Source organism: Siphateles boraxobius, unplaced genomic scaffold (genome assembly GCF_051911475.1).
Source record: "Siphateles boraxobius isolate OS27281-9 unplaced genomic scaffold, OSU_SipBor_1 7, whole genome shotgun sequence".
NCBI lineage: Eukaryota > Metazoa > Chordata > Actinopteri > Cypriniformes > Leuciscidae > Siphateles > Siphateles boraxobius.
In genome coordinates this window covers 33261204-33283018 of record NW_027509197.1, presented here as the reverse complement: position 1 = coordinate 33283018, position 21815 = coordinate 33261204, and the positions used below count along the sequence as shown (strand labels likewise).

At 35.0% G+C, this 21815-nt stretch overlaps 1 protein-coding gene across 5 annotated transcripts in view; it reads left to right on the top strand.

The window, feature by feature from the left end:
* ccdc141 (coiled-coil domain containing 141) overlaps positions 1-20424 on the top strand; it is a 29407-nt gene extending 8983 nt beyond the window's left edge. Inside the window, exons 7-26 of one of the 5 annotated variants that reach the window (XM_077216790.1) lie at positions 592-786; positions 2244-2416; positions 2554-2695; positions 3406-3525; positions 3679-3870; positions 3964-4143; positions 4256-4435; positions 4612-4737; positions 4822-5010; positions 5622-5783; positions 6031-6180; positions 11276-11416; positions 11535-11732; positions 12020-12203; positions 12677-12789; positions 12891-12953; positions 13721-14254; positions 14941-15767; positions 16561-16733; positions 20227-20424. In XM_077216790.1, coding sequence (XP_077072905.1) covers positions 592-786; positions 2244-2416; positions 2554-2695; positions 3406-3525; positions 3679-3870; positions 3964-4143; positions 4256-4435; positions 4612-4737; positions 4822-5010; positions 5622-5783; positions 6031-6180; positions 11276-11416; positions 11535-11732; positions 12020-12203; positions 12677-12789; positions 12891-12953; positions 13721-14254; positions 14941-15767; positions 16561-16733; positions 20227-20327 — 4143 coding nt within the window. In that variant the 3' untranslated portion in view covers positions 20328-20424. Of the gene's footprint in view, positions 1-591; positions 787-2243; positions 2417-2553; positions 2696-3405; positions 3526-3678; positions 3871-3963; positions 4144-4255; positions 4436-4611; positions 4738-4821; positions 5011-5621; positions 5784-6030; positions 6181-11275; positions 11417-11534; positions 11733-12019; positions 12204-12676; positions 12790-12890; positions 12954-13720; positions 14255-14714; positions 14896-14940; positions 15828-15864; positions 15996-16405; positions 16538-16560; positions 17403-20226 lie in introns of those variants that run through there. The other 4 variants (XM_077216789.1, XM_077216792.1, XM_077216791.1 and 1 more) reach the window with 4 other exon arrangements.
* Positions 20425-21815: the final 1391 nt, after the last annotated feature.

Below are 21815 nucleotides of genomic sequence, written 5' to 3'. Positions count from 1 at the left end.
AGATCACTTTTCAATAAACATTTGGCTTGAGTTTAAATTCATAGTAAAAGAACATACATGTAAAATAAATCACATATACCTTAATAAATTGGATACAATATTAAACCTGGTGGTGGGCAACTATTTTACTAGCAAAAGCCAGACATCAGGATGTGACATCATTTTGGTTGACAACAACAACACAGACAATAATTTATAATAATTGTATACGTTAAATAAATACTTTTAATAAAAAATAACATTAATTTAATAAATAGTTTGATATAATGACAGAAATGTGTATGGCATGATATAACTTTCTAAATTAAATTGACATCATCATGTAATTTAAATCCCTCACTGAGCCACAGCTACAGTAACATTAGATCTCTATTTCTGAACTGTTAATCTACTTGCCATTGTGTAAAATAATCAGGTTATAATTAATAAAGTGTCTAAGCTTGACCACAGCGCATTACTTAAAATCTGATATAGAAATAGCTGCTAATATTACAGCACACACATATTCTTTTCCAGTTTAAAAGGTACTTCATATCAGGACTGGCCCAAATAATACTGTTTGACTTTGTTTCATACTGTCTCTTCCTGCAGGATTGGGGTGTGCTGGTCGAGAGATTACTACAGCAGGCATCAGATCTGCTTTCCTCGAATGAGTCCACACAACTTCAGCGCTTGTCAGAGAAGAGTGAGAACCTCAAAACGACACAAGAGCAGTTCTGGAGCCTCATGATGAATCGTCTGGCTCATCTGCAGGAGAGCAATGCCTTTTACAGCAGTGCTAATAAAGTATGCACTGTAGTGTAGTAGCACTTCACATGCTTTGACTAAGTTGAGGTTTGGATAACTGAGCTGATAGAGCTCTAACTCTTGGTGAACGCTTCAGCGGCTGTATTTCTTCTGAGCGCACTCTACTAGTGACTTATGTGTTTTGTTATTGGAGGTAGTACCCTCTAGTGGAGATGTATATTGTAATAATATGAGTTTGGATTATGAGAGAGAGAGAGAGAGAGAGGAGAAAATAGAGTGATTTTTTGCATAGATTGATATAGGGCTGTTTGGTCATGACATCAAATTGTAGGCTAACTCGAAGGCTAATTTCCCTCAGGAATAAAGGATTCCCTCAGGAATAAAAGCCTGTGATTAACATTACTTGAAGAAACTTTCACATTTTTAACTAAACATAAATCACACTGATACCTTAAAGATGAATTTTGTTGTGTGCTTATAAAATGTAAGTTGATATAGTTAATAAATACAGAGTGTGTAAAACCTGGAAATATCAGGGAAATTTTATATTGCATTATATATTTAATGTTACTTGCATTACATGACAAATATTGAAGTTGGTTATGTAATTGTCACAGGTTGTCAAAAACGTAAGAATCCAAAAAGAATAAACAGTCTTTAATAATAAACAGGAAGAATACACAGTAGAATCAAAACAGCAACTACACCATTACAGAAACTTTTACTTTTAGATTACTTTTGACCAAACTCGTTTATTGCATAGAATTGAATTGGGTTCGGGAAGGAACTGCAGGTGGTTTGTGAGTTTAATGAAAAGCAAATAATTAAATAAATCACAAACATGTAAAATTTTAAATAAATAATTGTAAAATAATAACAAAAAAAAATAAATTTTAAAGACAAAAGCCTTCCAAATACATAGCAATATATTGTTAAATGTGACAATTCAAATAATGATTAGTGTTCGTCAGGAGTTGATTCGATATGCAATGTTGAGAAAACCCTCCTCAAAAGTGGAATGATTTATTTAAATCCATTGGTCAAATGCTTTGTGGCCTCTCTCTTTCCTGTGTAATTACACAACCAACGACTAATGGCTGGTCTGTTCCACAAAACTGGAAGACATTTTGAACGTATATAAGTGCTGGGCTTTTTTAGAAAGGACAATTTAGAATTAGTGAGAATCGAATTCAATCAAATACATTATGACTGATTATCTGCGTGATAACATCAGTCTTTTGAGGGCCATAATGGAGACATTTGATCTGCAATAATTCCTGAAGTATAAAAATCGTTTAAATATATACTTCAAGAGATTGGATCTTGACTTACAGATAGAAATCTGGCCAGTACAAGTCTCTGTAAAATGGAAATGGAAATTAGTCAGAGTATCCCTATATTTTATGTTTTAGTCAGCATAGACTCAAAAATTAGTGATCCACAATTATGTATTAAATACAAAGGTTTTTATGAAATTATATATTTTTTGTCATCAGGCTTTTGAGGTGCTGGGCACGATAGAGATTGCTATAAAGGAGCTGAAGACTCAACCTCTGTCATTACCTGAGCTGGCTAGGAAACATGAAGAGTTTTCACGCAGTATAAAAGACTCATCCACCGAGCCTCTTCAGAGAGGTCAGCTGTTCCTTCAGAAGCTTGACCCACAAAGGTGAGAAGACAAAGAGCAGATGCCACAGTGTGTTAAAAAAACACCCTATCAAAGTAGATATCCAGACTCCAGGTTTTCCGTGGATTGGGATGTTCTGTGCAGTGTCAGGCATCTTTGTTTGTTTGTTTGTTTGTTAGTGCCCAAGTTGGAGGGCTACAAAGGATGCTGGGATACATCAAAGAGAGAATCGAGGTTCTGAGCCATGAGTGTCATGCCCATAGAGAGTTAACTGGCAAAAGGCGGCAGCTGGTGTCCTCATTCGAAGAACTGGTGGATAAGGTATAGAAACATGAGTTAGTCTCTCTTTTCACTGTTTTAAGACACCTCTAATAAGACAGAATTATGAAACAAAATTTTTTGATACATTATTTCAAAATGATTGTAATAAATAATAATACTTAAAATTCAAAGACCTTATTTATATGATGTATTTATACATTCTTGTTGTATTTGCTGTTGCCTTTCTAATCAAATGCAAAAATATAATTATTATTTACGGTTGACTTTCTATTTATGCTTATTAAAAACAAATCAAATTTATTTATCTAATGTCACAAAATATGTACATTTATTGGCACATTTCTCCACCTAATAATAATAATAAAAAAATAACAATTTAAGTACAGTTTTTATACACCATTGTTGTCATTACTGTTGCCTTAATGCTGAAAGGACGAATACTATTTATTTATAATAATAATCATTTTATATATTTATAATTTTTATAAATGTAATTTTAGTATTTATAGATCATGGTTATATTTTCGCTTGATTATATGCTGATTAAACTAAACAAATGCAAAAATGTATTATTTATTTGTTTAATTAATTAACCTGGACATGTTTTCCTGAGATTCACCCTCAAACTATATTTTTTTTTTTAAATGCATCATTAGATTGTTTATTATATGTCAATAAATGTGGCTTAATATTTCACAGTAGCTTGTTGAAAAGTGTATTTATTTCCTCAATGATCTGAATCTCTACAGGTCTCTGCTTGGATTAAGAGCAGCAACTGTGTCCTGTCTGCCAGCACAGAGCCTGGTTCATCTCTAACTGAGGCTGAGGACACCCTTAACAAGCATGTTGAGCTACTCTCACAGTCTCAGGTGTCTTTATACTCGCCTAGACTGAAAGTACAATATGATATGGAAAGTTCAAAGTGAATTGTGTTATTTTATTATTTTATACAACCCCTAGAAAGTTTGTAAAAGTGCTATGAAGATCTACTCATTGTAAACCGTGGTGTTTTTGTCCTGCAGGATGCTATGAAAGAATCAGAGGCTATAGCTAGTTTTATAAAAGAACTAAAGGGACTGGAATCCTCAGAGACAGTCGAGTTTTCGAACAAAGCTTCACTTCTGGCAGAGGAGATGAAAACATTGGTGAGGAACATATCATCACACGTGGAGAGCCTCAGGCCCTATGTGGACTTTTTGCGTTGCGCAGATGAGGTATGGTTATTTATGACATATATTTATTGTAATGAAGTACCCAGTTAGACTAAGGCCAATAGTCCAATGCTAATATTTTCTGTGGTGGCACAGGTTGAGGAGCAGATAAGGACTCTTCAGGAATGCTACAAGAACAAGCCAGCGGAAGAGGATGAAAATGAAGGAGTAGGGGCATCCATGAAGGAAATGTTGGATGCTAAGTGGCAGTCATTGCTGCAGAGGTTTTTCACCATGCAGGATCTAGGCAGCAACTTTATTAACTCATCTAACATGGTAAGAAACACTGTATAGCATTTTAACACACATGTAACAAGTGGTCTTTACATATCTATGGCAGTGTCTTGGGGGTTTAAAAATATTATGTGTGCATTTATGTATTTTGCAGATCAGTGGCAACCTGAATCTAAACGTTAAAGCAGCAGGGCATGTTGTAGAAAAATATATAGAGACACTGACCAGGAAGAAATCTGAACTAGCAGACATGTGGACATCCTGGCAACTTCATTACAGTGAGATAAAATCAGTGAAGAAGCAATGGAAAAAATGTAAAGATCAACTTAAAAAGGTAACTTGGGATTTCACTTGGAAAAACATTAGAATATGGCAATAAGTGAAATGTTGGCCCATCCCTATTATTTTCAATTATTAGAGCATTTAAAGAGACTGCAAATGTTTTTTTTTTTTTTTTTTTTTTTTACAAAACATTATTTATAGACCAAATTTTTCGTTAATTGCCTGCAGGTTCTTCATGATTTAAGGGCATTGGAGGAGATTTTTGCTCCAGCATCAAAGGTTGATTTGGGGGGTGATCCTCAGTCTGTGTATAAACTACAGGAGAAATTCAACTCTGTAAAGCCAGAGTTCATGGTGAGAGAAGACTTTTTGCTTTAGTAGTGCTTATGATTTGTTTTAGCAACTTTACAACTAACCCAAATTTTAAAACCTTCATAGCAACTGAATGCAGAGGTGGAATTCCTGGTTAAAACATCTGAGCTGCTCGGCTTAAAGGGAATACCAGTGAAAGAGAAGAACGAGAAAGTTTCTGAGCTTCTGCAGCTACATCAGCATATCAGAAATAAAATCAGGGAGTATGAAACCGTTCTCAGTATGGCCGGTAAATTTCACCAGCTTTATCAAGAGGTAAAGTCCCATTTCTGTAAGAACACTTTATAGAATCAGAGAAATCAGAGATTGTGATGGATTTAAAATCAGAATTGCTATGTACTGTTAATAGATGGGCACCTTCTTATTCTTTATTATTGATATTTTCACAGTTTTAGTGTAATTAATAATTAAAGCATGAGAATTAAATAGGGCTGCAGAAAATTTAAAAGCATCTTCAGTCACCAACCAAGCTGCACATTATTTTAGCCAGCGTCACAAGTTACATCCTGGCAACTATAAATTGTGACTAAGCCACTGGACTAATTACTAATAATAGTTGTAGTAGAAGTAGTAGTAATAATTATAATAGTAATAATCATCATCATTCATTAATTGGATGCAATTGTTTTAAACAGTACTGAACAAGTACTGAATGTTATTACCATATTCTGGACACTTGTTGCCAGTTTTTTTTTACCTTAACTACCATGGCCAGCTCATTAAAATAATATTTTTTATTTTTAAGTTTGTAGACAAATATACATTTATATACAATAGAAGTACAACTAGTAGCAATAATAATTACATTACATTCTGAAATTTGGAGCCTAAGCATAATTGATTGTTTTTACTTTATTTTATTTTAGTTGGATACCGTCTTACACACAGAACCAGTGATGGTGTTTAGTGACATCAGTCAGGCCAGGACTCAGTTGACTCAGCACCAAGAGAGGCAGAGTCACATCCGCCATCTGTATAAGCTGGCCCTCTCGCTGGGTGCAGACCTCACCAGCACTGTGCAGCAGTCGGTGCGTTGATTGCTTAACAATATTTCATGCCCTCATTATTTTCAAAAAAATCCATGCATTATTTGGATTTCCTTACCTGAATTTGAATTGTTTAACTTTTTTTTTTTTTTTTTTTTTTTACATTATGTCAACAGAACATGTGGAACCATGCTGTTGATTATTTCTTTGCGATGCATAAACAATACTTACTGATTTTATAAAAACTGCCTCAAATGACCATCCTTTTACCCCTTCTTTATGCTCCAAGCATGTGCTGGTGTTGTCAGTGCAGCAGTTACATCAGAAACTGGTAAAGTTGGAGAGAGGAAGCACTGACTGGATCGCTGAGGCTAATAAGTGTGAAGAGAGTTTGATAAGCAACGTCCATTTCTGCCTTCATAAGGAAGAAATCATTGAGGTGAGTATTGTATGTGTGTGTCAGTTGGTCAGGGTTTAGGTCATTTACCAATCCATAGTGATCTCTGACCTACTAATCTCATCAGAGGCGCAGATCAGGAAAAACACAGGAAGAAAGATAATATGATATAAGTGTTTATTTGCACTTGTTTGTGTTTTTCCCCATGAGGTTCACTTATAATATGTTTGTGCCCAAAGCAATCATAACTTAGACCATTTTCCACTATCTTTTAGAACTCAGAGGCGTTATTTGCTGCTGTGCTATTAAGACAACACTGTTGGGTCCAATATAGTTGTTAATGGTCCCCTCCTTCACAGCCTCTTTGCAAAGCCTGCATTGTATTGTGCAAAGCAATGGTTGATTTAAATGTGCAAAAATTGGCAGTCATTTTTTCAAATGTATTCATCTTAACGTTGGAAAGTACAGAACAAGCTCATTTGAGCAGCTTAAGTTTCAAAAAAAAATTCCATTTAGGAAGAAATGTTGGGTTCTGGAAGTTAGTACGTTTTAATTTTTTCAGATCACTGAAGCTTTGATTCCTCATGATCCCCTTTTAACTGTATGAAGAAGGATTTTGGTCCAGCCCTTACTGTCTGTCATTTTCCTTAAAGATGTGTTAATGTCTCAGCCCACAGATCCAGGACTCAGCAACACATGTGTTGGGCTTTTGTGGCTGACTCTCATTGTCTCTCTCTCCCTGAATTATTTATAGCTTGTTAAATTTAGTCTGTGAACTGCAGGGGTTGTCTTTCCCTCTGTTGACTGAGGGATCCTGCCATTTGTCTCTCGTCACTTCAGATAGCAGGAAGGATTCCACCCTTATCACATACTTAATGCCCCCCAACCACAAAACCAACAGCCAATCCCCAGGATTACACTGCAAGCCTCCCAGGGCACTTTCCTATCACGACTCAGTTTCATGATGTCCTTTATGATTTTTGATTACAGCACAAATTGGTTTCTGTGTGAGAGGAAAACAGACATATTCACTTATCTTTCTTTTTCTTTTTTTAAGCTGCCACATGAACTGTAAAAAATGTTAACAATAGTTTAATTTTAGAGATTTGTTAGAGGCAACATAAATCATTTCAAACATTTTAGAATGTCTTCATAAAAGCATTTGTTACTGTACTGTTGTGATAATATTATAATCTCTGTCTCCCTCTAGAGGACAACAATTTCATTTTTTTTCTCTCTAAATGAATAAGCACATAAGCACAGGCATATAGAGTGATTCTAAACTAGAGGCCTGGGGTCCCCTAGGGGGCCTCAACAAACTTTTATAGATGCATCAAGATGACGTAAAATAAAGACAAAACAAGCATTAAAATAAGCTTGAAATTAAATATTTCTAAAACATTTTATTTTAATTCATCCTCTCAACAACTGTTTTCTTTGAATAATTATAAAACTGTGATTTCTATACTTTCATTTAAATGAATGACCTTGACCTTTTTTTTTTTAAATGACCTTTTTATTAATCGCTTGGAAGCAACTGTGACATATTGCGAGGTTTTGAACCGATTAAACTCATGGGTCTCTATTAGTAAATCAGCATTCCAGAACCCTTGTGTCTATATCTTTTTCCTCAGTAGAAGTCAAATTCAAAGCTTCTTAAGTTAAATATGCCACGTGATGTCATGCTATTTCAATGTATGACTGCTGCAAGACTGTAAATAGAGCAAAGAAATTTCTAAAAGTAGCTGTACTTTATAGAGTCCGTACATGTTCTAGTTTTATGTGAACATCTCTAGTGTGGCTTTAAAATGTAGGGAGTCTTCACTTCAAATAACTGTCTAAACAGTGGGATTTGGATTGGTGCATATACTATGAAAACTTTTTTATGATTTTGAAATTATATTATTATATATAATAATTTATTATATAATAATATTATATAATTCTGAAATTATAAGTACTGTTAAAAAGAATGGGGTGGATACGATTTTTTTAATGTTTTTGAAATAGGTCTCTGGCTGCATTTATATAATCAAATACAGTAAAAATAGAACTAATGTGAAACATGATTACCATTTAAAATAACTGTTTTCTATTTTAATATATTTTAAAATGTAATTTGTCTCTGTGATGCAAAGCTGCATTTTCAGCATTCATCTTCAGTGTCACATGATCCTTCAGAAATCATTCTGATATGCTGATTTTGTGCTCAAGAAACATTTCTTAATTATTATCAATGTTGAAAACAATATTATATGTTTGTGGAAACCATGATCAGGATTATTTTATGAATAGAAAGTTAAAAAGAACAGCATTTTATGTGAAAATGTTTTTTGGTTGTTGTTGTTTTGTTGTAACAATGCTCAAAGTCTTTACTGTCACTTTTGAACAATTTAATGCATGCCCAAAAAATGTCCCCAAAATTTTGAACAATAGCGCATAGTATGTAATCGAAAGCAAAAATGGAGAGAATGATACATTTTTAATTTAACTGTAAATCACCACTTCAAGAATAAGGCATGACTCAACATAATATCAAATTCAATGTCCATGCGAGTCACCATATGTTGTCACGTCAGTCATACCCATCGATCCACCATCCAGTCATAAATATTTTGCATGAGTAAACAAGCTGACATTTTAGCTTGGACAGTTGCTGCTGTTCATCTGTAAGGTGGAGGGACTCTATTTCTTTCACTGTGAGTTCACAAGTCCAGTGCACTGCTTACAGAAGCTTTCATACAGCTTTACTGAAAGGATATTTCATTGTAGTCGTGCTGACTCCTTTATATTTTAGAGTTGAATTAAAAGTAAAATTTCTTACTGTCCTGTTTAGTAGTGGATCTAATTGCATTTAAGAAGGCCATTAATGACTTATACCTTTATTATGCTGTGATATTCACCAGTTTAGTCTGCAGAAACCCCTCATTCCTTGTTTTACAGATCACACGGCCATGAAAAAACAGTGCCACCATAAATGTTTACTGAGCACATTTTGAGTAAGTTGCAAGCAGAAATTTCCTCTACAGCCCCCTGTTGGAAAAATCCAGTAAGACAGTTATGAGGCGTCTTTAACTGGCTCTAAGCTGGGCTGCAGCTGTCTTTGGGCAACACTTGAGCCTGTCATTTGGAGACACGACACCATTGCAAAAGCTCATCAGGCTGGACAGAAATGGATCTGCATTATAAATCATCCAACAGTCTGACAATTAATCCCTCTAAAATAATCCCCCTGGACTCACCGAACTGCACTCTGCCCTCTGCTAGAGATCCTCCCCACATCCATGTACAACTAATCTTATATTTGATTACGCTATTATATTTGGTTACACGTTTCATAATCAGCATGTTAAACAAGGCAGATATTGTGGTTTTAGTAAGGGGTTTTAAAGGGATAGTTAAACCTAAAATTAAAATGATTCATGTTGTACATGTTTATGTTGTTCCATAAATATCAGGGCCATCGCCAGAAAATGTAGAATGGCATTTCTGTATTCCATTTAGTCTAAGGTCAAGAATGTCACAACGAATGTCTTACTAGTTATTATAACGAGAGGATTGTCAATATTCTTAATTACGGAGAAAACTGATCCTAGACCAGCATTTATGGACCGCTTTTCCTTCTAAAAGCAATCAGAAGTATATGGAAGCTTGTTTCCACCACGGAATAAAAAAATTAAAAGATAATTGTGACTTTTTATCTCTTAATTCTGACATTATTTCACACAATTGCGAGTTTATCTCACAATTCTGTTATACAAGCAAATGCGACTGTGTATCACACAAGTTTGACTTTATTAGGGATGGGCGTTTCAAGCAAAAATAATATTCGATGATTGCTGGGAATTATTGGATTATTACTCAAATTGCACCCCTCCCCCACATGCTCAGCGGTAAAACAGCATTATTTGCTCAAATCCCACTTTGACATTGAATTTCTCTCATACTTTACTAAACGTGCTGTAGCCATTAAAGAAAATGTAGGCTATTTAGTTTCATATTTATGTTTAAATAATATAATGTTATTTTTAAATTTCATCTATGTTGATTATATGAAAAGTGAACAGCATGGGTAAGATAGGATCATAAGATGCGCAATATATTGGGAGACATATTGAGTGGGTCAGACATGATTTTGACCACTTCATTAAGTTTTGTTTTGTAGAAAGCCTTTCTTTAAAGTAAATTTCATTTTGTATAAATTGTATCTTAATTTTAATCAGTGTTTCATCAACAAATTGCCTGGATTTAATAAATGAGAAGCAAATATAGCCAACAATATAATCAGGACGCGGAGGCGCCGGCGCGATCACTTGCACGTGAACTGGAGCTCATCTCATAAATATATTAAACAAAACAATTCAAAACGAAAAGAAACAGTAGGCTATAGGCCTCTCTGCTTATGTAATCCGTATCCTATGAAATGTGCATTTCTCTCTATAAGCGCATTTACTACTGCGGAAATGGCAAGTCAGCATTGTCAACCGACACTGACGCAGAAAACACTAGTTTATTAATAAACAATTAAAAGCTTCATTGCTATATTTGACACATTCATAATCATTACTTTTGCCGGTTCTTTGTGGCAGCTTTTTGGTGTGTTATTGGCAGCGATGTCACCCACTGGTTACATGAGTGCATCACCACCTCATCAGTAAGTCTGTGGCCAATAGTTAGCCTTGCCCATTGCGGCTCCGACTGATTTCCGAATCACTGTCCGGGCCTGATACATATATTACCCATTTGTGTTTTTGGTAACACTTTATTTGAGTGTTCTTGTTACACATGTTACATGTAGTTACTGTATTATTAACTATAAGCCTAATCCTAACCCCTAAATTGCAAGTTGCACCAAGGGAAGACTTTCATTGAATAATGCATTGCATTTTAGTCTGTTCCTTATAGAAAGGAATCATGAAACTTGATATGTTAATGTGTAGTACTTGTAAGAGTTTTTGTTTTGGGAACTGTGTGTGTGTGTGTTGGTGGGGGTGGTTTTTTTTAAAATATTCTTTAAAATTTCTTTAAAATTCTTTAAAATGTTCTAATTCTAAAACTTGTTTGATATACTTTTAGTGGTGTTTTTTGCACTTTTTAGGCACTTATTTACATGTTTTTCCTGAATCCTTTATTTTAGCTGAGAGAGTCCTTTAAAGATCTCAAAAAGAAATTCAACAATTTGAAATTCAACTACATGAAGAAAAACGAGAAGTCGAGAAACATAAAGGCGGTGAAAAATCAGCTCCAGCAAATTGAGATTTACATTGAAAAGCTGCAGGTAAGGAAGCGCTCTTTTAATCTACTTGCACTCATTTTTGGAATGATGTTTTCTTCTTTTAATGTTTTGAGAGTTTTATATTTATAAAATGTAACATCCAAATCCCTCCCTTTTGTAGGTTTTGAAGAAGAAGCTGCAAACCTTCACTCTGAAAGTATCCAGCAGCAGTGAGAGGCATTTAATTGGCAACAGACTCAGAGAGATTGAGGATGCCTTAAATGAGCTGCAGAGACAGGTGTGCGACTTTGACAGGGCAGTGGAGGAGTATAAACAGAACCTGGATATGAATGTCAAGCTCCAGCAAGCCTTAGAGGAGGTGGGGTGCACCAGGAACATACAGTATAATGAGCCAATAGGAGCTACTATCACAATTCAGCAGCAATTTTACATGTTCAATTTATAATCCTGGTGTTGAATTTCTGTAATTTTTAATTTCTTTCAAAGTTTTACATTAGATCTACCCATTAATGCTGCAAATGAAGTAGAAACAAAAATAATCGGCTTTGCTTTAACTTATGTTTGCCTTCAAAGCAGTCTCTCAGTAATTGTCTATAAATAGTCTCTGAAAATAGTCTCTCCTCTCACCTTTCATTTTAAACACAGTATCAGTTCTGGTGCGACGAGGCAAGTTCCACAATTGTCCGTGTGGGTAAATATTCCTCCCAATGTAAGACTAAGGAAGCAGTCAGCTCTCTCTACAAACAGTTTGAAAAATTTGTGTGGCCCACAATACCACAGCAAGAGGAGAGAATAAGCCAGATCACAGAGCTGGCAGTGCGGCTACATGGTGAGAAACTGAGAATGTATTCTGAAATATTGTTTGGAAGAATGCATTCTTTATCATTCCAATGAATAGAACAGAGAATATAACCCTTGTTTATGATAGCAGCAATTTGGGAATTAATATTTTTAACCATTCAAATTCTTTATAATGTTCCTCTGATCAATTTAAAAGCTAGAATTACTAAACTTTGACATAATGTGCTTTTACAAGGTGGACATGGGCTTATTATTTTAAATGTGAAACTTATCCAACATAGTAGCAAATATTTTGTGTAAATTCCACCCCATCAGAAACACTAGAACAATATGATAAAAAAAATCCGGTTAAACAACTGGCAGGAGTGTATATCAATCATTAGCATGTCAAAATGATTTTTTCACCAATGTTTTCATGTTATAGATATAACCCTGAAGCACATTTATTTAGTTAGTTGAAATGTTGTTGGCCTTACAGTGTGACTGATTTTGTAAATGTAGGTGCTGAAGATGGAAAGAAATACATGGAGAAAACAATCAACAAACACCATGAAATTGTGGAATCAATAAAAGAACTCTCAAATGGACTGCTGGACCTTGAGGCCAAGCTTCAGGTGATGAAAACACCAAACATAATATTGTACTTGGTACATTCATCTGAGATTTTTTATGAAATATACTTTTACTAATATTTTTAAATGAACTCTTTCTGTAGCTAGAGACTTTGAAACAACCTCTTACACCTGAAGACAACAACAAACGGGAAACCATTGATACGGTAAACACCAGTAATACTTTGACTTACAATTTCAAACATGCCAGAATTACATCGTTCTTTATTTTGTACACATTACATTCTAAATTGTTACATTCAATTTAAATTCTATTTAAAATGCAGAAAATTAAAAATAAAGTTCAATTACAAAAATTTAGAATAAAAAAATAATCAAGGCATGTTTGTAAATAATACAAAAAATAATCAAGGCCCTGTTTGTAAATAAAATCTGTGAATATACTTCTGTGAATATTTGATGTATATGATCTAAAGCATGGGTCACCAATCTCGGTCCTGGAGGGCCGCTGTCCTGCAGAGTTTAGCTCCAACCCCAATTAAACACACCTGAACCAGCTAATCAAGGTCTCACTAGGCATAATAGAAACTTTCAGGCAGGTGTGTTGGACCTGGTTGGAGCTAAACCCTGCAGGACATCGGCCCTCCAGGACCGAGATTGGTGACCCCTGATCTAAAGGAATCATTAGTTCAGAGTTTTAAATCAATTCATTGAATTCACAGAAATGAATCAAACTTGCATATAAACTCTTAAACTATATTTGCTGCTAAAGTTTAAATCGGAGACAAATCACAAGACAAGGGTCATAAAACCTGTGTAATGATGGTCTTAAAAGGTTAGTTCGGTGCCTTAAAGGAAACATAATAGTCAAATATAATGGTTATTTACTTTTGTCATCAGCAAAGGCATTGCAAATATATATTCAGAAAATCACTCAACCCTAAACCCTACTTTTTTTCTGTTGCCACTTCAGTCTGAACCAAAGGAAAGTGGACATACCCCTGAGATGACAGGCCCACACTGTACTAAAGAGATGCCTGTCGGCAAGAATCCAGAAAACAAGAAACCTCAGCTTCGCAAAGCACGAAGCCAAGATCTGCCAGACATGCATCATCCAGAGCATCAAAAAGTACTACAAGAGACCAGGTTGCACACCCAGGAGGCCTATTCCAAGACCAGCAAAGTGGAGACCATCATGTGCACATCTACAATAGAGAGGAGAGAGGAAATGCACACTTCCATCTCTAACTCCCACACCATTAATGTGAGCCATTCCCCTTTGGAGTGGGATAAGGGGAGTCACACTATGCAGCAAACCAAGAGAGACTCACAAGAAACTCCTCCTCCTCCGCCACCTCCACGAGATCCAACTTTATCTCGCCCCATCATCATAGAGATCCAAAGGGAGTTGCATGGTACAGATAAACAGCATCCTGTTCAGAAGACCAACTCTGTGGACAAATATCAGGCCTGTAGTAGAAATCATCCTTTTCTCTCATATTCCAAGGTGAGCCTTGTTTGACATAAGAGTCATTCAATGGAAAGGTGCCTTTTGCCATTTTGAAAAGGTGATTGATTGACTGATTTATTTATTTAGGCAAATTATAAGTAAGATTTTAATAATTCTATTCGACCAAGAATAGGCCTATTCTTTAAGTGACCGATAAATCCTGTTTTACTTAAATGTATTTATTTATTTTTAAATAAATTATGCATTTTTTAAAACATACACTATATTTGAAAAGTGTGGAGTGTATATACTCTTTTAAACTATGTATAAATAATACATCATAATCATATAAAATATCTGGTAACTTTATTTTGATAGTCCACTTTAGACATTCTACTAACTATAAGCAACTGTGTATCTACATGTCATCTCTCATGAGATTTAATAACTCTCATGTATTTTGTATTTTTGAGTTTATATATTTGTTACTTTCCTGTCCTGTGTGCCATTGTTGTAGTCCTGTGTAGTTTTTCCCCTTGAGGGCCAACACGGTGGAGCTGGAGACCAAAAAATTACACAGGACTACAACAATGACACACATGACGAGAAACAGGAATGTAACAAAGCTTGTTTTTTTTTTAAGCTTGTAAATGCTAACTAAAAAACATTGTCAACACAAAATTATTTTACAAGGAGATTTACAGGCATTCTTTTCTCTTTATTTGTGTGTTTTATTTCTATAGACGGCAGCTCATCATTCTTTAGAGGACTTTTTGTCACATGGGACTCCAGAGCCAGCAGTTCCTGTAGGAAGTGTACCAGAGGCTGAGTTCCAGCCTGACCATCTCACTGAGGAGTCACTCTCCAATGATGAATATGAGTGCACCTCCCCAGATGACATCTCCCTGCCTTCCTTATCTGAGACTCCCGAATCCAACATTATTCAGTCAGAAAATGACCTTGATGATGGCTATTGCGTGAGCTCTCACAGCCATCGCGTTAACCAATACAGCCACCAGTTCCACTCCCAGCAGGGTGAAACCCTAAACCAGAGGCAACAGGAGTGGATGTCATGCCAGGCCGAAAGCTACCCATCTCCCACCACTGGCTCGGGGGCCAGATTTAGAGCAGAATCATCCTCCTTTCTTCAAAGCCCCCTTACAGTACCTGCTCCTAGTCTTGTGTCAAACACCATCTCCAGCATCTTAAAGAAATCTGGCAACCCACCACCAGGCAGCATCACTGAAACGCTTTACTCAGTGCATGAGAATCATACTGAGATGCAAAAGTGTGTGCATGAGTCCAGTATGGGTCAATGCCACAGTGCTCAGCCCAATAACATGCATGCTACCCCAACCCCATTAACCACAGAGCTGGACTCGGATCTCTGCAAGCCCACAGCCATTCGAGAGGAGATCAGGCGGGCATCTTCCAAAAAGGTTATGGGCAAACTGACAGGCGGCACAGGTCCTAATTTCTCCAAACCCTTGTCTAATACCATGGTAATGGAGGGCTCTCCGGTGACACTGGAGGTGGAAGTCACTGGATTCCCTGAGCCTACATTAACCTGGTGGGTAGCTTATAACAAACTTGACCTATAAATTAAAACATTCTTTGCTATTTCTTCAATGTCATATAATATAACATAATTTAATGTAATGTATAATATAATATAACATAATTTAATGTATAATATAATATAACATAATAATAATATAACCATTCAATAGTTTAGGGTCAGAAAGATTTTAAAGAAATTTAGATGGAAAGATAGAAATATTTCAGGAAGGATGCAGTAAATTGTTTAAAAGTGATAGAAAAGACATATATAACGGAAGACTTAACACTTATTAATATATTAAAAAAATGAAAACAGTTATTTTAAATTGAAATAATATTTCACAATATTACTGTTTTTACTGTATTTTGATCAAAAAAATTTTGACTTTTCAAAAACATTAAACAAATTGTACCGCCCTAAACTTTTGAATGGTGGTGTAGCCTAAAATAAAGAGATTATTAATTATCTGAATACTTTTGTATCTAAATGGGTGGCAAATTCTCATTATACAACATATGGATCAATATCAAGTTTTTAAAATATGTTCTAAGCCCAGTATTTGTAGTTCAGATAGATGAATAATTATGTAGACATATATTTGTGTCTGCCTGTCATGCATATCCATTCATACTAATTGTTTATTCTAGATTTCCTGTAGCTAACATTTCCTTAGTTTGTATGTATTTTCTGTATACCTTCAATATTAACATGCCTCTAATTTCTCTCTTCCATTGAGTCTGTATTAATGAGTGCCCATTTTTGCTGTGGTGTGATTGTGTGACATAATTCACTCTTTGTTCAGGTTCAAGAATGGACACAAACTGGCCAATGATGAGCACATTGAACTGTCCCATAAAGAAGGCAAACATGCATTGTTCATTCACAGCTCTGCAGTGAGAGACTCTGGGCAGTATGTGGTTACTGCCTCAAACTCAGCTGGCACAATCTCGTCCAGCTCCATACTACAGGTCAAAGGTAACAGCAGCCCTGATTTTGACGTTCTCAAACTGGATTGGCACACCTGCTTTGGCACCCTGTGTTTCTTCTTGTGGCTTCTCTATCTGCTGTTGTCATAATGGACACTGCCATTAACATAAGGAAAACTCATGGATGTGGACTCTTTACTTTTGAACCTTCTTCACGTGTCACAAAACCACTGGTGTGCACAAAAATAACTGTCTTTGCACAAATATAAGAGCACATGGGTAGATATAAACTCTTTTGACACATCTTGTGGTGTGATGTGCTTTACTCCATCTAAAACTAATTATTCTTTTATAATTTAATGCATATTTTGTTTGGAAAAACAAAACTGAATATCTGTAGTTTAAAAAATTATGTTGTCACGCTGCAGAGCAATGCAGTGAACTAGTGAAGGCAAAAAGGTGTTTTGAGAAATAGTGATCAGTCACAGGACTTAAATATACATTTAACTTTATACATTCATATAAATGTTAACGTAAAAAATTGGGTGTTTTTTTTTTATTTGTTTGTTTTTTAATCAAAAATATATGCATCAACTAACCACATATTTGCTCATTTTGGCTATAACACTGAACTCACTATATCAATGTTTTGCATTAATCAAATTCAACATGAGATTAATTATTCTGTATTTTCCCTAATATATTATGCAAATTGCAATGGTTCTGCATACAATTCCCTTTGTGATGGTAATTAAAGGACAATTCCGGCCAAAAATGCACCTAGGGCTAAATAACGACTAAGTACCGAGTCGACCATTCTATGGTATGCGTTTTCATGATAATCGAATGTACCAAGTTTTAACGTTATTTTTAGTTGAACCACAGATTAGTTTATAACACTAGTGTATGGGGCATCGAATAAGTATGAATAAAAATAGCTAGTTAATACCACTAACAAGGCTCAAAATAGCCCCACACTAACACGGAAACATATTGAGGGTCCCTACCTGCAAACCAAAGCATTGAGAACTTTGTAAGTGTACAGACAGTTTAATAAGCAGATACTTTATATTATAAAGACAGTACACTTCGCGTATACAAGCAGGAGCCATCTTTGGAAAACTGTCTGTACACTTACAAAGTTCTCAATACTTCGGTTTGCAGGTAGGGACCCTCATTATGCTTCCGTGTTAGTGTGGGGCTATTTTGAGCCTTGTTAGTGGTATTAACTAGCGATTTTTATTCGTACTTATTCGATGCCCCATACACTAGCGTTATAAACTAAGCTGTGGTTAAACTAAAAATAAGGTTGAAACTGGGTACATTAGATTAATTATGAAATCGCATCCCAAAGAACGGTCGACTTGGTACCCATGTGTTATTTAGCCCTAGGTTCATTTTTGGCCGGAATTGTCCTTTAAGCCCTATAGTGTCTGCTCTCCAGTTATTTATAGTTGAGAAATAATTAAATTATTTATTTTTAAAGAGTTTGTGTTTTTTTTTTACAAATCCACTTCTAGGTCTTAAGGAAATGGTTAAATAAGGAAAATTAATTTATCAGTCACTCACCCTCATGTCCTTTCAAATCTGTATGACTGCAGAACACAAAATATATAGGCTTATGAAGAATATATAGGCTTATGTGTTTTGCCCATACAATGAAAGTAAATGGGGTCCAAAATAACATAGATTTTTTTTTAATACACACCAACCAACCAACAACCAAATAAATAAATACATAGGCAAGTAAGGCAAGTAAACAAGCTGTTCAACAAGCTCTCAATAATTTGCAACTACATGTCCACTAACTCTCATTAGAGTATTAGTTGACTGTTGGGTTAGGGTTCGGGTAAGTAGAATAAGTTGACGTTTAAGTTTGACATACTTGCAAAGTTACTTATAGTAAGTAAAATGTCTGTTGGGGAACCATCGAAATAAAGTGGTAGCAGGTATTAAGCAGACAGTCTACTAACACTCTAATGAATCTGATGGTAGTTGACATGTAATTGCATAGTTACTTATAGTTAGTAGAATGTCCGAAGTGAAATATCAAAATAAAGTGTTACCATCATTGTTGTATTTTGTTATATTTATTCAACTTTCCATAATTATCCAGATAAATTATAACCATAATACATAAATGATCATAAATTAAGGTAATTTAACCTTTTGGAACAGTGATTAATCTAAAGCCTGCCACACTTTATAATAGGTGTCTTTAACTATTATGTACTTGCATTAAACAAATGTTTTGTTGCAGTCACTTTTTATTGCAAACACTTTTGCTGATATTGAGGTTGGTATTTTTTAAATATAAGTGCAATATAAAAACATGTACACAATACATTGTATCAAATGATGATTTAAATGTTAGTACATAGTTAAAGACACTTAATATAAAGTTGGACCCTAATATTATATTTAATATTACTTATATTTCTAGATTTTCTTAAATGTATAGTGACCCGTATTTTATACAGACGTGTGAAATTGGTGTTCAAAGGGCTTCATTTCTAACTTTTCAGCACTAAGCTTGAAAATAAGAGTAAGCACTGTTGTACAGTATGTGTACCTTTGGTTGTGAGAGAGTCTGTAATTTGACCTGAGGTAGGTGGCGACTGAGGGAAGTATATTCACCAACCCACCAGCTAATAGACGCATCACAATTAACTTTGTTTATTGCATGCAAGTTGTTTGTCAGTGGTGTCATAATATCCACATGAGTTGCAGTTTTTTATAGTGATCTGAATTTTTGTTGACAAGTACATTTACTAATATTTCTTGTTGATAAATCCTGTTGATAAAATATTTTTCCTTTTGGTAGGAAAATATATTTTTATTTGTAAAATAGATACAGGATGGATTATATGTTCTGTAACTTAAGGCTTGCTTAAAACCTGATCCTTAAAGACCCTTTGAAATTGTTTTAGGAGTATTTTTTCTTTCGGATTCTTTTCCGATTAAAAATTAAGTTGGGAAGAAACATATTAAAATATTATTTTAGAGATATTATTATTATCAATAATACTTCATTAAGTGCAAGATGATTCGTCAGTATTTTAGTTTGTTTTGCGAGAAGAGAAAGAATTATGAATAATGTTGAATGATGAATTGAATGAATGAACCTTTAGCATACAGATGACCTCAAATGTTACAGAGTAAAAGGGTGACTATTAGTCAGGGGCATGTTACTGTTGTCACACAGCATAACTCAGGGCTCTCGGGTTACACCTTTGCTTCCTTGCTATGTCGCCCTACTGAGAAGGTGTCTATGGCGTCATTCCTCATCCTGCATTCAGATACAGCTGTCTTGCAGTTATACTTTTAACTTTGCCTCCAGTGCTCTTTACTTTTTTACTTACTACTTTTTTCCAACAGTAAACAATAAAGGCAGGTAACATGCTTAATGAGGCACAAGTTGGGAGTATGACGACCCTTTTTGAACTATAACATTTTTATTAGCCTTTTTTTGTTCGAGATAATATAATAATTTCTGCTTCATAATCAGTGCAGTAAGTTATAATGCAACTTGATTTCCTCAGGACACAGGGCCACTCCACACTTTCTCTCCAGACTGGATGAGCAAAATGTATTGGTGGAAGAAGACCTCAGCTCACACTGCACTTATCCTCAAGTGCTCTGAATGAATGATACTTACGTTTCAGCATGTGACGAGAGCCAAGTGAGTCAAACGTATATATATTTTTGAATAAACTATAGGCCTATATATATATATATATAAATATAGAGACATATATATATATATATATATATATATATATATAGTGGCAAGCAGGACGAGGTCCAGGGACGTGTGAGACGCACCAGTTACTTATCTCTCACGGAGGAGCGACGAATGTGAAGATCGAGAGAGGAACAGGCCTGAACTTGTGTTTTGTTTCTGTTTTGTGTGGCCAGCAGTCGTCTGTGAGGGGCTGGTGGCTTTTACTTTTGTTTTTGTATTTGTTTTATTTTGTTATTAAAAGTGTTGAATGTTCGCCGGTTCCCGCCTCCTTCTTCCTTCCTTACATTGAACCTCGTTACACACACACACACACACACATATATATATATATATATATATATATATATATATATATATATATATATATATTTCGTTTATATATGCCGTTCTATTACAAATGTTTGCGTCCCCCTGAGAAACTTTGTGTTCTACTGCAAAAAATGTTTTCTTTCTTTGTGAGCGAACACAAGGTTTTGAGGAAATGCAAAACCTTTTTTGAAGGAAACACAAGGAATTTGCAAACCAATACAAAGTGTCTTGGAGCAATGCAAAACATCACATTTTTCCCATCACCATGTCCCTATATAGGGGCTCTGTAGTACGTACACCAATATATATCTATAGACCTTAAATTAATTGAAAGTCTTTGGGATGTAGTGGAGTAGACTTAACAGAGTTCTTGACTCTTGCATTGTCAATACAATATCTTGACCAAAAAATGATGCACCTCTTGATGGACATACCATCACAAAATTTATTTCCATCAAGAGGTGCATACATTTTTGGTCAAGATTTTGTATTGACAATGCAAGAGTCAAGCACTCTGTAAAGTCTCCTCCAGCACATCCCAAAGAGTTTCAATGAATTTAAGATCTGGACTCAGAGGTGCCGATTCATGTGTGAAAATGATTCTTCATGCTCCCTCGCAACCATTCTTTCACAATTTGAGCCTGATGAATTTTGACATTGTCATCCTGGAATTTGACCATGATGTGTCTTCCTACATGGTTGTTTAAGAAATGAAAAGCGACACAATCCATCAATTAGGGTTAGAAGAACTGTTCCCAAAAATAACATGCTAGAAAGAATAATCACAGCAATAACGATCAAATCATAAACTCTAAAGTATTTGATTATTTAAATCCAAACAGCGACTTATTTTTGATGATTCCTTTACATTAAGGGTTCACTTTCACAGGTTATTAATGTTTGTAACCCATGAATAAATGGGTCATAAATAATTGAATAAATATGAATAATTGAATAAAAACTGAATAAATACATTTATTAAGCATTTATAACATTTGAGGTCAAAATGGTTCACTATTTGGCAGGTGTTGCGTTAAAGTCACCATTCTTATTCATGCAGTTATAACTGCTTATCAA